The sequence below is a fragment of the Ammospiza nelsoni genome, chromosome 19, assembly GCF_027579445.1.
Source record: "Ammospiza nelsoni isolate bAmmNel1 chromosome 19, bAmmNel1.pri, whole genome shotgun sequence".
Classification (NCBI taxonomy): Eukaryota; Metazoa; Chordata; class Aves; order Passeriformes; family Passerellidae; genus Ammospiza; species Ammospiza nelsoni.
The window spans coordinates 8,280,530-8,296,378 of NC_080651.1; the positions used below are offsets into that span (position 1 = coordinate 8,280,530).

Below are 15,849 nucleotides of genomic sequence, written 5' to 3' on the forward strand. Positions count from 1 at the left end.
TACAGAAAGTGCATTCCTTTAAGAAACAGAAAGTTACAATGGCATAGCTGGGCCTGCCTGTTCAGCCTGGTGTTGCCATCTGGTGGTAATGTCTCAGTTGGGTGGTTTTTCCTGTGTGTATAATTTAGGAAAGTCCTTTTCCTAAACATTGATCTGTAGGATTTGGAATGGTGAGAAGCTCAGAGGTTGAGGAAGGCAGAGCAGAGGCAGCACCCAGGAGTTGTTTCAAGGCAGTGTCTGCTTTCCCCACTCAGGTATAGGTGCTGTGCATGCCAAATGGGAACAGTTGTCTTCTGTTTTCAGTGTTTTAGGCTGAAGTAAGATTTCCAATGTGCCATTCATCTGGAAAATCCCAGTGGACCTCTCCAGAGTTTCTCTTTATTCAGAGTAAAACCATTGCAAATGTAGCTTCAGTTGAATGCCATCACTTGTCGGAAAAAACACTGAATTTGTTTGTTAACACAGAATTGAAGTTCCTGGTTTATGTGTGCAGCATCATCTTTGAACACTTTGGGGTTTGAGGGGTTTTTGTCTGTTACATTTTGTTTTGGGCGTTTTTTTAAAGACCAGAGAGGTCCATTTGTTTCATAGGAGAGTCTTTTGGCCAAGTCCATTCTGGTTGCCAGAGGAGCCAATTCTGCCCTCCCTGTGGCAGTGTTTTCCCAGGAATTTGCATTGCATTGTAGCACGTCCCCAGTGGTGCTGTGGGAGGGAGGGACTGGGACTCTGAGAAGCAGAGGGCCATGGCAAGAGTAGCACAGACTGAGAGTGGCTCGAGTCAGCTGTGAAACTGCTGTGAAGTTCTAAACCAAACTGTGAAGAGCTAAACCAAAGTGCTTGTGCTGTTTATCTGGCACTTCTGTGTTTGAGGATGTGAAGTGGAAAGCACCAGGGTGCAGCTGTGTTGCTGTGACCTTGCAAAGTCCCTGGCATTTGTTCTTGGGATTCTGCACCATCTTCATCAACACAGGTGATGCTATATGTAACATACATCAAGAAGTAGGTGTGATTCCAGTTATGGGCTTGCAGCTGTGTTACCAGTGTCATTGACAGTTTTCACTGTGCCCTGAAGGACCTTCTTGTTCCATACTCTGTGCTGATGATCCCAGGAGGAGTTCCCCATGGCTAATAATGTGCTCTGTGTTCTTCATTCTTTCCACACAGGTTTGGAAATGATGTGCAGCACTTCAAGGTGCTTAGAGATGGGGCTGGCAAGTATTTCCTTTGGGTGGTGAAGTTCAATTCTTTGAACGAGCTGGTAGATTATCACAGATCCACATCTGTCTCCAGGAACCAGCAAATATTTCTCCGGGACATTGAGCAGGTGCCACAGGTAAGAGAAGTGTCCCTGTAGAGTGCCCTGGTCAGGCAATTGCAACCACAGTCTGAAGTGGGATTGCATTTTGGAGTAAGAAAGAAGCTGACTGATTTTTTTTTTCTTGTGAAAGTGTATCTTTAGATCCTGAAGTCAAAATTTTACTGGTAAATAAGCTGCATTCTTGTGCAAAGCCTACCAACACTCCTGCTCTCCCTGGAGTTGAGGCAAAATGATTGTTGCTGCTTGAATGTTTGTCTTGTTTTAATGCTTATAGATTCTGTTGCAGGAAGATAATTTGATTCCTGTGGATTAAAAATGGATTTGCTCCTGTTATAGGGCACAGTTTAAAAGGGAAGGGAATTTATGGCTTTATGGTTGAACTTGCTGATCTTAGGCCTTCTTCAGCCTAAAGAATTCTGCAATTCTGTTCTGATTTATACCTGATCATAGCCAGAAGTGCAGCCCTCAGTGAGGCTTTGATACTGGGCTTTCCTGAAGAGGTGGTTACAGCATATGGAGAATCTCTGGTTTGGATCTAGCCAGTGTAAAGAGAATCCAGAAACTGTTGTGAAGTGCCAGCAGAGCAGCTTGTGTATATCCAGCTCTGTGTTTTGTTCCATTTCCCAGGTCAATCAGAGTGTTGTATTTCAAGTAACTGCATGTTTTGTCAGTTCTGGGTAAATCCTTTTGCTTCCTTGTACGGCATTCCGCTTCTAGCCTGAAGACAAGGGTGTGGCATTTGTGCAGCTGTCCAGGTGCCACTGGCAGCTTTGTCACAGTTTGTCTGAACTTAACACTTGGCTCTGCACGGTCAGGTCAGGGATAAACAGAGGGGGAGAAAACAGCTGGCTGAAAAGGACAAGCATGAAGAGAACTTCCTGGCCTCACAATTTTAAGACTGCAAATGTATTTTAAATGAACTGTTAGCTTTTCCATCAGAAAGGAAGACTTGCTGACCAGGCAAAATGTTCTGTGACAGAAGAGTTAAGGAAAATGTGTAAAATGTCAACATCCAGTTTTTAGGGGGAACTTTGTGTAGATCAATAATATTTGTGCTGTCAATTATGAAAACAGGACAAGTAAACAGCAATATTACTGTATTGCTATAGAACACAGATTTACAATAGGCCATGAAGAGTGAAAAGTACTAGAAAAACATCAAAATCATCTGCTCTATTTCAGCTGTTTCACAGGAACTTGACCTTTTTCTGAGGTGTTCTACAGCCTGTCCATTACTGTTTTAGCACCTCGTTGCAGCTGTTGGGAGCTGGCTTGCAGGAAAAGGGAGTAGCCCAAATATTTATTGTTAATCTTCAGTGTAAGACAGCTTCTGCCCCGCAGGAGCAGGTGCCTGGAGTGCCCTGGGTGATTCTCACTGTGTGTGTTTCTTGTTCCCCTTTCAGCAACCAACATACGTTCAGGCCCTGTTTGATTTTGATCCTCAAGAGGAAGGAGAGCTGGGCTTCCATCGTGGAGACTTTATCCAAGTCCTTGACAATTCTGACCCCAACTGGTGGAAGGGAGCGTGCCGCGGACAGACGGGCATGTTCCCTCGCAACTACGTGACCCCAGTGAACCGGAACATCTAGAGAGAAATATTAGAGATTATTTAAGGAAACCAGAGAAACAGTAAATACACATACAGAGCCTAACTGCAGCCAGTGACCCAAACATCACACGGCGGTAAAACCAGAGTCACCTGTCACCGTGAGGTGATCCTCCTTCCCTCAGAGTGGAACTTCAGGGGCGGGGGGAAGAGTTCAACTTACACACCAAAACTTATCTTAAAGGAAAAAAAAAAAGGAAAAAAAAAAAAGGAGAGAGAGAGAGAAAAAAAATGAAAATAACAAATTTCCTCAGCTGCTCCTGGGTTATCCCCTTTATTCACTCTTGTTGCGAATGAGTGTTTTAAGGTCACTTAAGGTCTCACCACCACAACTCTTCTTGTTTCCCCCTCCTCCTCTGTCCATCAGTGCATGAAGTTTTAATGCCATATAAAGTCCTAGCCAATGCAGTTAAAGGAAAAGGGAGAAACTCTGCTGGTATTTTCTCTCTCTGCAAACGGTCTTCATTTGACATGAAGGGACATGAGAGAAGAACCAAATCCACAGTCCTGCCTTTCAAAAAAAACAAAAATCATCAGTTTCTGCTTTTGCCTTCAACATTCAGCATTTCTTGCCTGGGAAAGATGAGGTGTTAATCTAATTTTTATTGTCTCTTCTCCTTTGGCACTTTCTTCTGAAGCTCAGCAGCTTCCAAACAGAGGAAGGGAGAAGAGTTGTGTGGCTTTTTGTTCTCTTTTTTACTTTTGAGTCACAGAGCTGCTTTGAGAAACTCCAACGTACAACTGAAGTCTATTAATGCTGTGCTGACAGCTTTTTTGTTTTTTCTTAAAGGTGTACGGTTGAGCACATTCTGTAATTTTTTCCATAGTGCCTTCCCCTTATTTTCTTTTTTATTATTTTTTAAGTTAAAAGGACAGTCCAGAGCTTTTCAGAGGATTTTTTTTTCTGCCTATGTGTAAATAAATACTATGAGGGAAGGGGGCAAAGGAGGGTGGTTTTATCAATGGACACTTGAGAAAAATCTACAGAGATGGAGCGTTAATCTTCAGATTTGTCTTACTGTTCAACTTCCCTTATTCCAAGGAAAATAAAATCAAGGCGTTCAAGTGGCAACTTAGGCTGCTCAGAGGTGGAGAGCTGCAACCAGGAGCCTCAAAAGAAGTAAGAGAAAGGGGAAAGTTCTGATGAGGGAAAATGAGGAAGAATATTTTGGGGAGGGAGGGTTAAGGGGGGGATTTGGGAAATAATAGCCCTGAGATGTCCTACAAAATGTACATTCCTTTGGTGGAAAACTTCATAATACAGAGAAACCTCAAGAAATAGTGCTTGAAAAAAAACTTTACGCTCTTAGTGAATGTTTCTACGTGATGCATGTGATCAGCCTGTCTCCTCGGCCTGGATAGGCAGTATTTGCAGTCGTGTTGCTCTTGAGAAGTGGAGTTGGCATCCCTGTTCTCCAGTCTCTCCTCCCTCCTCAGGTCAGTGTTCCTGTTGAAGTAGCTCCCCGCCCGCTCCCGTTCACAGCAGGCTGTGTGTGACTGTTCTCCCCACCCTGCACCCCGGGGCGTTTCTGGTGGCCCTTTGCTCCTCACCAGAGCAGTGTGACATTAAATTGGACAGAAGGAAAGCAATCAGCCTGCAGCACTCTCTGTGCCAATCTTCAGTTGCGTTGTTTTTCCCTTGGTGGCCGTTTGGCTGGATCCCTTCACCCCACCAACACACCCAACCTGCAGCGGAGATCTCCTCCCGCCCTGCTCAGCACGGGCAATCTTTTGTTGGAGGGTGCCTTTTTTTGTAGTAAGTGTTACAAAAGTTTTACTCCTGAGATGAACTCTGCCTTACACTTTGATTTTCCAGCAAATGAAAGAGAGAACTGCCCTGTAGAGTATTACTTTTTCCCCCTCTCCTTGCTAGCTGTCACTCACTTTCTTCCCACTTTGTAAAGTGATTGGAAAAGGAATCTATGGCATTCTACACCTGGACCATTTGATTGTTTCCTTATTTTGGAATTGGTGTATATCATGCAGCCTTGCAGACATATGTCTTGTGTGTGTATATATATTAAAAAAATTTTCTGTGTTTAAATAAAAAAAAGGCCTATGTACTTAATCCTTTAACTCTGCAGCAGCATTTGGTAGATAGTAATTAACTGTGAATAATAAATATACATTGAATTCTTCACTTGAGCATCTGTCTGTTATTTCAGTCAACTGACCAAGCTATGACTGAGCTTGTAGTTCAGACCCTTCTGGAGTCTTTTGCTAAAAGGGGGAGGTGGTGTTGGGCTGGTGTGAGCACAGCAGCCAGGCTCAGGCTGTTGTGGTTTGAATCTGCTCCATCAGGGCCCTGCAGATTGTTTTCACTTCTGTTGCCTAAAGAAGAACGGCTCTGTTGGGCTAACAAGGTGTGTGGGCAGCTTTCTGCAGCTTCTCCTCAGCCTTTGCTAATGGTCAGAAAGTACCTGTGAGCATGAATGGTGTAGTCAGTGGTAACAGAGAATAGGAAAAGGCCTGCATGGGAGTTTTCAGTGGTTTTTAAACAGTTGCCCTTAGTTACTATGTTTAAATACTGATGATGTTGAGGTGGAAATGCCTGGATACTTGTACAATTCTTTCTTTTTTGTGCCAGAAGTCAGTATGGAAAAGCCACTATGTGGTTTGAAGCACTTGGCTTTTTTTGTAATGCTGTAGCAGAACATATTGCTTGAAGTGATGTTTTACTGTAGGCTGGGTTGCTTAGAAAATCTCATTCCCCTGTGCTTTATCCAGACAAGGTTTGTTGGTCTGTGGTTGTGCATGGTGGAGGTGGCAGTGGGAGCAGGGCTGAGGGCAGTGTGGGCTGTGTGCTGACCTTCCCCGCTCCCAGCCCTGCCTCGTGGGACCAGAGAAGGGCAGCAGAGCTGGGGAGGACTCTGGATCCAAGTGCAATGAGGCAGGGCTGGCTGAGGGAGCTGGGCTTGTTCAACCTGGAGAAGACAAGGTCCAGGCAGGACCTTTTTGCTTTCTACAGCTCCCTGATATGAGGGTGCAGCCAGGTGGGAGTTGGGCTCCTCTCCCAGGTAACAAGTGAAAGGACATAACTTTAAGCTGCACCAGGGGAGCTTTGGGTTGGACATCAGGAAGAATTTCTTCGTGGAAAGGGTGATCAGACATTGGAACGGGTGGCCCAGGGAGCTGTCACTGTCCCTGGGAGTGTCTAAGGAAAGACTGGATGTGGCACTCAGTGCCATGGTCTGGCTGACAGGGTGGTGTTGGCTCGCCGGTTGGACTCCACGGTCTGAGGGCTTGTCCAGCCCACCGGTCCGCGCGTGTTGTGGCCGCCGTTCCCGGGACTGCATCTCCCAGCGGCCCCCGCGGCGCGCAGGCGCAGTGCGGAGCGGGCGGCCGCGGGTGAGGCGGCGTGGCGGGAGTCGGGCCAGGGCCGGACAGCCCCGGTGCCGCCGGGCTCGGCTCGGTCCGGTCCCCCCGCTGGTGGCTGCCACTGGCGGGGCCGGGAGCTGCGGGGCAGAGGGAGTGATGCAGAGGGGCATCTGTGTGTTCTGCGGGGTGAGAAAGGAGTTTGGGGTGAGGAGGGGCTGTGGGCCTTGCCGTGAGGGGGCTGTGGGGTGGGGGCTCGGTGAGGGCGGGGCTCACTGCTCTGTGCCCCCGCCCAGGCTGGGCACAGCCGGCAGGCATGGTGGGCTACGACCCCGAAGGCAGGTGCGTGTCCACGGCGGAAGCGGCTGTAGCAGGATCAGCGTCTGGCTTGGTCACTCGGGTCCTTGTCAGCCCCTTGGACGTCCTCAAGATCCGCTTTCAGGTACCTCACTCGCGGCGTGCCCGGGGGCCGGGATGAAAGAGCGGCAGAGCTGATGGTGTCCTGGGTGAGCAGGTCACCTGTGCAGCCAGAGAGCACTGAATCCCTCGTCAGGCCTCACCTACGTTATGTATAGGTTATGCAAGGAAGTAGGGCTATATTGTGTCCACCACTTCTATTTATACAACTTAACTTGCGTGGGAATGGAATCTTGTGTTTCTCAGATTTCGTTCTCCTTCTGTTTTTGTGAACGACTTACAGTCTCTGACTGAATTTCACCATCATCCCTCCTGCTTATCTTTGTGTTCATGCACATTTTTATTCTTTTAGAGCCCTTCATAAACAACATCCCAGTCACATCTGAATGTGGTTCTATGGGAAGACAAAATGTCATCCCTTAGCATTGGCTGGCTGACAGGGTTGTGAATTCCTGAACTGACACTTGAACCAGTGTTGAAGGGTGAAACTGAAAATATTTTCTCCCCTTTCCTCCAGCTCCAGATAGAGCAGCTCTCCTCCAGAAACCCCACGGCCAAGTACCACGGCATGCTGCAAGCTGTGCAGTGCATCTTCCGGGAGGAGGGGCTGACAGCCTTCTGGAAGGGCCATGTCCCCGCTCAGATCCTTTCTGTCGGCTTCGGAGCTGTTCAGGTGAGCGCACCAGGCATCACCTGGGCACACTGTGTGTACACAGGACACTGCTCTTCTCCCTCTGACTGTCTGTGTTCAGGAGTGGGAAGGTTGTATAGCTCTACAAAGCTGCTGAATAATTCCTAAGTTAATATTCCTGAGCTGGCTGAATAGACTGGAGCACAGCGAGAGCAAACTGAGCTCTGTCTGTATCTGGTGTCATAGATAAGCCCTCCCTACTCCTGACATTTGGCTTAGTTGCTCATGCCCCAAGCTTGGGCAGTTTTTTGCTTCTAGTCATGCTGTCACCCTAAGGGCTTCTTAGGAAAAAATCAGTGAAGCTGATGAGGGTATTTTACACAGCACTGTTATGCTTTATTTGTAAACATGAGTAACAGCTTTAGGAGCAGTGGCTGAAAGGACAAAGGAAAGCATATCTGTGACATAGCACTCTTCTGGAGCCACAGAACATTAAAATGAGTTTTTCATTATTCTAAGTGCAAGAATTAGCAGAAGTGTTGGACACTAGAGTATCTCAAGCATTCCTTGGGCTGCTTAGTGATTTTTACACGTTGCAGGTTGGGGGGGACTTTTGAAGGACGAAGAAGGTGGTAACAGCAGGGAGGGGTGGAGCTGTTGGTGCAATGAGAGAGGAGTGGGAAACCTGCGTGAGTCATAGGATCGGCTTCCTGACCCGCGCGCTTTTGTTTCTGCAAGTTCATGACCTTCGAGAGCCTGACGGAGCTGATGCACAACTTCACCTCCTTCAAAGCCCAGGACTCCTTGGTGCACCTGGTGTGCGGGGGCCTGGCTGCCGGCGCGGCCTCGGTGGCGGTGCAGCCCGTGGACACGCTGCGCACCCGCTTTGCTGCCCAGGGGGAGCCAAAGGTGAGGCTGAGCGATCCATCTCGGCATCCATAGCAGGGGCAATATTCCACAGGTCTGAAGGTGCTGCAGGAGGTTTGAAAGCACATTCAGCATTGTGGGTTAAAATGAAGGAGCAGGTGCTGTTATGGCCAGTGTTTGTTCTGTTGCTAAGTTATCCTTTGTGCTGTTGACACACCTTTCCTAATTGTGTTTTGGTGCTTCTGATGCAGAAAGGAGAAACTGCCCTTAACAGGATAACTCAATATTTTTTTGCTTTGGCTGTTGGCTTTTTATAGAACCTGCTCCCCAGACTGTTGAACATTGCATTTTTGAAACTTTGCACAGGCAGAGAGTCATATTTAGATAATGATGGGGATGATACTTGAAATTAGTCACATTTCACCTGTGCTTCATGTTCTTTTTAAACATGAATTGGCCTCTGCACTAACTAGCTCTGTAATAATGGGATAGATTTGTATCAGAGCCATTTCTGTATTTAGCCTGCAGTAGAATTACAGTATGTATTGTATTAATTGTGTTGCAGGAGTTAGGAACTGTTAAAAGAAAAATAATTATGTCTGTGATGCAGGTGGTCTCAGGACTCAGCTCCATGCCTTGTTTCTTTTAAGTCACAAGGGCCTGCAGAGAATGCTGTGAGGGTGTGGAAAATCACCTTGCTCATCACTTTGTGCTGAAGATACAGTCAGTTGTATTTTGGGCAGTGGGGAATTCCTATAGCCATTACTGGGAAATGACCTGACCTTTGGTTGGCTGTTTTTAAGTCCACTGGAAAGTCACTCAGCCTGTTCCTTGTTGTGCAGATTTACCTCAACCTTCGCCATGCAGTGGTGACCATGTACCAGACAGAAGGGCCTGGGACTTTCTACAGAGGTTTGACCCCCACACTCATTGCTGTCTTCCCATATGCTGGTCTCCAGTTCTTCTTCTACAACATCCTGCAGCAGTTTTCCAAATGGGCGATTCCAGCTGAAGCAAAGAATGGAGGTAGGAACTTGGGACAGTGATGGTTGCAGTCAGCAGAGAAAGAAGATGAATGCTAGTTTGGTTGACTGATGTAAGCTCTGTTAGTCCTTTCACATTTTTTGATGCAACATCTCAAAAGTGTCTCTTATTTCCCACCTCTCATTTTTACCCCTGCAGGGAAATGCCAAATTAAGTACAGCAGAGTTTACAAACAGCTCCCCTTGTGCAGTAACTGTGATGGAAGGGGGTGGATGGGAAAGTGAAGTGTCACAGGCCAGGGTGCTCTATCTTTAACAGTGTCACCTTACTGATACTGTGGGAAGACAGTGCTGCCATAATCTTTCTGTTTCATTAGTGCTGTGGGGACAGGACTCTTGGATTTCTGTAGTAAATCTGCCTGCAGATTCCAGCACAGCTGTTAGGGAAGAGAATTCATTTACTCTAATTTAAAGCTGCCAGGCTCTTGATTTGGTATTTTTATGTTGATTTCTAGCTCCATTGTAAGAGAACATCATCCTGATGCAACCTGCCACCTTGGCAGTGCTAGATACCTGTGCCTCCTTGAGCAAGAGGGATGCAGCAGCAGCATGAGTTTGTTCCTCAATGGAATTTCTTCAGCAGAGGAACTTGACTTTTCAATGTCTGCATATTTAATTTTAGGTGGCAGAGGCCGATGGTGGTTTTGTGCTGGGACCTCATGTCTGTCAGGAAAAAGTTTAATACAGAGCTCACTTCCCACAAGCCTCTGAAATCATCAGGCAGTGTCAGCTTGAGACATTCCAATCCAGAATGCATCAGCCTGAGCAGTCAGGGGTGCAAGATTTCCAATGACCAGCCTTTACTGGGAGGGCATGAAAACTTTCATCCACTGGCAGCAAGTTGTCTGGTGACTGAGGATTGGGGTTTATTGAGCAGAGCAAAACCCTAAGTCAGTGTAAAGGACCAAGAGGAGCTGGTCCTCTGATTCCAACAGACATTGCAAGCCTGAAAAAATACAGCTTGAGATTCTTTGGCTGAAACTATTGCAGAAGAGGTGATGCAACTTCAAAGGACTTTTTTTGACTTTACTTCTTGTGAAAAGTGATTTTTAACTTACCTCTTATGATTTTTAATCAGAATTCCCTGATAATGCTGGTTTTTTCCTCCCTATGATCCTTTCCCTTTGTGCTCCTCAGCCGGCGTCAGGAACCTGGTGTGTGGCAGCTGTGCTGGAGTGCTCAGCAAGAGCCTCACGTACCCTTTGGATCTGGTCAAAAAGCGACTGCAAGTGGGTGGCTTTGAGCATGCTCGGGCAGCCTTTGGGCAGGTGAGAAATGCTGCAAGTGCTGGATTTTCCTGACTATGGCTAGTCCAGTGCACTGGAATGCAGTGACAATCCACCAGTGGTACCTGTTGAGTTCATGTTTGGGTTGGGAGCTCCCAGTGAGCACTGGTGTCATTTAATAATGTGAATTTATACATGGACATACTGGGTTTATTTTATCATAGGTCCCAGGAGGGACCTGTCCCACATACCTGTGCTCTGGCTTGTCATCCTTCCCCATCAGGCATGCAAAGGGACATTGATTTATTTTACTTTTCTAGTTGCAGCTTGGTTTTTCTGATTCAGAACCAAATTACTAGCAGAGGATGACACTGGCTTTGTGCTGGAGTCACCTGGCTGTCAGGCTCCTCTTTTGCAATTAATATTCTGACACAAAAAATAGGCACCAAGTGTTCAACATGTGTTTTATGTACGGGAATAGTCTGAAATTCAAAACAAATTAAATACTCTGGTGTTCTTTAGCACCATTGTTAGCACCTTGAAATACACTTGAAGACAAATATAGATCTTTCAAGGAACTTCCTCTTTTTTTTCCATGAAATGTGGAAATTTTCTGCTTTCCTTAAAATTCCTGGGATCTGAGAAGGAAATCAGTCTGTACCCTAAGAAACTCTTGAATGGGATTTTGATGTCTCAGCCCATTGCATTGGGAGCTTTTCCTCCTGCAGTAAGATACACAATTTGTTCTTAGCATTGATGTGTCACAAGATGTTAAAACTGCACAGTATAACATGACAACATGCAGACAGCTAATTTGGAAACTGCTAAGTGTTGTAGCTGTGTTTGCTTTCTGTCAGAAAACTCAACATTTTTTCCTTCTTAGACAGTGAAGGGGATAGAAAACAGCAATTATGCAATCTGAAATAATGATTTCACAAACTTCTTTAAAGTCAGGCTGTTGTTGCAGGCAGAGGTTTTACAGCCATTTTACAGTGAATGATGTGCATAAACCATCGCTGATGCTGTACATTTCCTCTATCCTACTCTCTCTGAAAGTTTCAGTTAGTTATTATATTATCCAGAAAGGCATCTCCAGGCTGCATGTCAAGATAATGTTTCTGGGTATAGTTTGGGGATCTTTGTGGTGTTTTCCAGTTGTCCTGAAGTTTAACCTTGTTGCATTTCTCTCCCAGGTACGGACGTATGGGGGTTTCCTGGACTGTGTGAGGCAGATGATGCGAGAGGAGGGCCCAGGTGGGTTCTTCAAGGGCCTCTCTCCCAGCTTGCTGAAGGCTGCCTTCTCCTCTGGCTTCATCTTCTTTTGGTACGAGCTGTTCTGCAGCCTTCTGTGCACCATGAGGAGCCCTGAGAGCACCAAGAGGAAGGAAGGCTGAAAGGGACGCGTGTGGCTGCCTGCTGTTCTCCTCAGGAGGGGACACTGATGGCCTTGCTCTGTCACAAGCATGTTGGAAATGTCAGGGTTCCCAGAGCTCCCCCAGCCTGTGGGGAATCAGCTTCTGGGACCAAGCAGAAGGAGAAGGCAACTGCAGTTCTGCTGGAGACACTGAACTACTTGGCTGGGAGCTGTTCAACAGAGCACTTTCCTTCTGTCTCCTCTCATATTTAGTGGTGAGAGGGGGAGCAAACAGACCACTCCCTAGCAACTCCTGTGCTCTGGAAAGGCACCCAATAAAGTGGGTGAGCCCCAAGCTCGCCCTGGGTCCCAGAGAGGGGGTTCTGGCCCAGCCTAGTGCTGCTTAACCAACCAGACACCACTTCCTAGCCCTGCATCTGCACAGCTTTGTTCCTTTGCTCTGTGCCTGCTGTTTGCACCAGACTCTTGTCTCGGTGTTGCACAGGTCGCTCTGTCCTGCTGGTGTAAAGTCAGGTAAAGCCACATAAATGCACAGACCCTCAGTTTTCCTTTCCTTTGCTGCCAGCTGCTGCTTCTTGGTCACCACTTGCTAGCTGAGCATTCTCTGTCATCTTAAACACAGCATCTTCTCTGATCATGCTGGATCAGACTTGTTTCTCCTTTAACTCCAGTGAACTTGATTGTGTGCTGAATTCCCTTTTCTCTTCCTGGGTGTCTGGCCATACATCTCTTAGGGATTTCAATGCCTCACTCACACTTTTTACAAGCAAACTTGCATATTAAGAGCCCCATTCTGAGGGGATTCAACGCACAAACTAAATTTTTACTTCAGGGTGCTTCACTTCAAAGCAGTGAGTAAACAAATGCTGTACAGAGTTAAGAAATAATTATTCTAAGCTGGAATAATGAAGGGAAAGTCCTGTGGAAACTAGTAATTTTTTAATCATTATTTATTTAACAGCACCTTTGAATGTGTTTCTGTATTTCTGTAATGGTCTCAAAATATTTCAGAACCTCAGTCCTGCACTGGTGCTAGCAGATGAAAATGTTTTGACAAGATTTGCTGAAGTGAAAGGAATGAACATCAAATGGGAATTGGTTGGCTGAGCGTGGTGTTTCACATGGATGACTGAATTAGAGATGGAAAAATGTTTTTCTGGAGTTTCAAAGGTTTTATGAGTGGTTAAAAAAACCAACAAAACCTACCAACAACTCTGATTTATGTAACAGTGGAAAAGAGGAAAATTACTTTCTTCTTCCTCTTTTATTCTGTGTTTTTTCAAGCCTAGCAGGGTGTGGCTGGACTGTGTGGAAGGCAGAGTTCCCAGCCCTGCCATACAAAAGCACGTTAGTCATCTGCAAGGGGTGGATAAGGCAGAGCACTGCAGTTATTTGGAGGATGGTTTCATGGTTTTTAACACAAAGCTTTTCCCGGCTCTTTTGCAGTATTCAGGGTGTTAATCCCAAATGGTCTGGCCAGATTCCAACGTGACCAATTCCATTCCGTTGACGAAACTTCTGGCAATTTTGAGCATATCAGCATTGCTCACTTATCCTGAGCTATTGTGAGAGGCTGTTTTTAAAAAACAGCTGTTTCACTGGTGGCTGAGGTATCTGGAGAAATTCCTTGCAAGCCCAGGCTGAATAACTTTGTGTCTGCTATGGGTTTGAGATCTTGGAGTACAAAGGTGACAGAGCTGTGTAAAATTAAGTTCATTCACCAGTGTCAGTGTCAGGCAGGAGGCCCATATGTGAGTCTTAAAGAGGGAGAGAGAGCTGCATATACTCTAAAAATGGCCATTTAGTTTAAGCAGAAAATGCAGGAAATATGGAGTTTCTCCAAGTGCCTCAATCCTATTGTCGTTTTCCTGTGTTATTTAGTCTCTTCTGAGATTCCTCAGAATATTCTTAACGATGTTTAGCCCTTGTTTATTGTTCACCTGTTGTTCTTGGAAAGACATGATAAGGAGTAATGAACTCAGCCTCATGACACCCTTCTGAGGGAGAGAAATGTCTCTTTTCAGAACAGATACAGGTTGGCTTTGTTACTGTCTTGTTGCTGGTGAGAGGAATGCCGTCATGGTTAGCAGGGACAGGTCAGAGCAGAAAATATTCAGTGCTGACCTAGGCTTCCTAAGGAAATGGGGACTCATCCATCCTGTCTAAACATTGCATGACTTGTTTTCCATTTTCTGTCAAATAGCTGCTGTCAAACTGCACAAAATAGGGGGAAACTGGTTGGGAACTCAGCAGCAGGCAAGAGCAGGAAGATCTGTACTCTGTTAAGGTGACATTCCTCGAGGGTGCTGTGGAGCTTGAGGGGATGCTGGTATGGGCAGTTTGGCTGCTCCACAGAGAGGGCAGCACTCGAGAGTATGGAGCAACTTTTCTTCTCTGGGGTCGTTTTTTCCTCCACCCAGCAGATGGCAAAGCTGGAGTTTAGGTTGTGCCTGTCTGGCCCAGGCTGTGGAAGAGACACTCCCCGGCTGGAGGCCTTTAGGCTGTGAGTCACAAGTGTTACAGGCCCATAAAGGCATCTGGGCTTCCAGTGAGAGGGAGAAAGATGTGACAACCTCAACAATATTAGGAGCTGCATCCAACAATCACTTCTTCACCTCTGATCAGCAGCATCTGTCCTCATAGATTTCTCAAGTGCACTTTGCTGGGGAAAGCACTGTCTGAGTGTTGATTTCTCTGTGGGATTGAGGCTGAATGAAACACTAGGAGGACAGATCTTATTTCTCAAGCTGCTCTGGCAAAACACATGCTGTTATGAGCTAAATCTCTAGAATTAGAGGAGCAGGATATGAGAGATCTGTGGTCACCTTGTTCTCCGAGGTACTGGGACAGAAATGCTCTTGGAAGCTGCTGCTCCTGTTCAGTGTGAAGTGACTCAACATGGCAAATGCCTCACTGTGAGACTTGGCTGATTTTGGCCCTTGGGATTTCTTTCCAAGCTAATCCTATCACCAGGGATTTGCCTGCAGTTCACCTCACAAGCTGCTCAGCAGTTGCATTTGTTTTCTTCTTGTGCCTTTTACCATGAGAATTGTGCCCCAGTCGTTTGCAGCTCCACCATGCACTGAGCCAGCCTTGGACACACAAGATCTGTGAGGAACATGCTGATTCCTGCAGTGCTGGCTGCCTCACCAAGTTCCTAGGACAGCCCTACTCTCAGGATACTCATCCACAGCTGCACAGCATCATTTTTGACAAGAAATTAATGTTTTACAGTCGGGACTGGAATATATGGTATTTAATTTGGATTTAAGTTTCTCTTGTGATGTAGAAACTGTAACAGTGGCATTTTGCTGTGTTGCCAGTGTGGATCTCTTGCAGCTGCTCTTTCCTGAAAGCATTTGGTACAACATGCACAGTGTGTGCCTACCTTTAAGACAAGGTACATTAAATATTTTGTTATGCAGTGGCTGGCTGCAGTTGCTTTATTCCTTTACTCTTTGTGCCTCTGCTGGACCCTGCAGGAACATCGTGGCCCTCCTGCTGCCTAAAAGAGAGAATAGTCAGGGCCCAGCCCTTAGGGTAACAGGAGCCATTTGGATTTCCCATCACTGGCTTGTGGGTGCTCCTTAGCCATAGGCAGAACTGTACCCTCTCTGCTGGGTATCACCATTGAGAACTGCACCAAAAGGGATCAGCCAAGGGGGATTTTTGCAGCCCAGTCCCACTGCTGTGTCCTAGAGGGGCATTGGGAGCTGTGGTAGCCAGTCCTGAGTGTCACACCCGCGGTGGAACAGTTCAGGCTTTGTTTGTATCCAGCCAGGCCATGCAGTGCTACAGAAAATATTCCTAAACTGTTCATTCTGTCTCTCTCAGCCATTCCCTGGTTTAGCAGCCTGTCTGCTCTGCAGTGAAGACTTCACCCCCTGTGGGGTCTTCCCTTATGAAATGGTTGAGATTTGAGAGAAAAAAACATGAAGTGTGATATACCACACTCAGCTGTTGTTGCAGAGCGTTGGTTTACTGCCTCTCCTCTTTCCTAACTTTTTTCCTACTCATTTTTTTATACCATTGGGCTGCAGCCTGCCCTGGC

The 15,849-nt window shown here is 46.4% G+C and overlaps 2 protein-coding genes across 2 annotated transcripts in view; both read left to right on the plus strand.

The window, feature by feature from the left end:
* Nucleotides 1-5,064, plus strand: part of GRB2 (growth factor receptor bound protein 2) — a 49,569-nt gene extending 44,505 nt beyond the window's left edge. The window contains exons 5-6 of the mRNA XM_059485548.1: nt 1,165-1,333; nt 2,722-5,064. Coding sequence (XP_059341531.1) covers nt 1,165-1,333; nt 2,722-2,907 — 355 coding nt within the window. The 3' untranslated portion in view covers nt 2,908-5,064. The remainder of the gene's footprint in view (nt 1-1,164; nt 1,334-2,721) is intronic.
* Nucleotides 5,065-6,316: 1,252 nt separating this feature from the next.
* SLC25A19 (solute carrier family 25 member 19) lies at nt 6,317-12,893 on the plus strand. Its single transcript, XM_059485657.1, has 7 exons — nt 6,317-6,428; nt 6,536-6,681; nt 7,174-7,329; nt 8,026-8,196; nt 8,997-9,180; nt 10,335-10,465; nt 11,617-12,893. The coding sequence occupies exons 2-7, from the start codon at nt 6,556-6,558 to the stop codon at nt 11,815-11,817; spliced, it is 969 nt and encodes a 322-aa protein (XP_059341640.1). The 5' UTR covers nt 6,317-6,428; nt 6,536-6,555; the 3' UTR covers nt 11,818-12,893.
* Nucleotides 12,894-15,849: the final 2,956 nt, after the last annotated feature.

Coding starts and splice junctions, on each gene's coding strand:
- SLC25A19 (XM_059485657.1), top strand. CDS start 6,556: ATGGTGGGCTACGACCCCGAAGGCAGGTGCGTGTCCACGGCGGAAGCG. Junction 6,682..7,173: donor TCCTCAAGATCCGCTTTCAG/GTACCTCACTCG, acceptor CCTTTCCTCCAG/CTCCAGATAGAGCAGCTCTC. Junction 7,330..8,025: donor TCGGCTTCGGAGCTGTTCAG/GTGAGCGCACCA, acceptor TGTTTCTGCAAG/TTCATGACCTTCGAGAGCCT.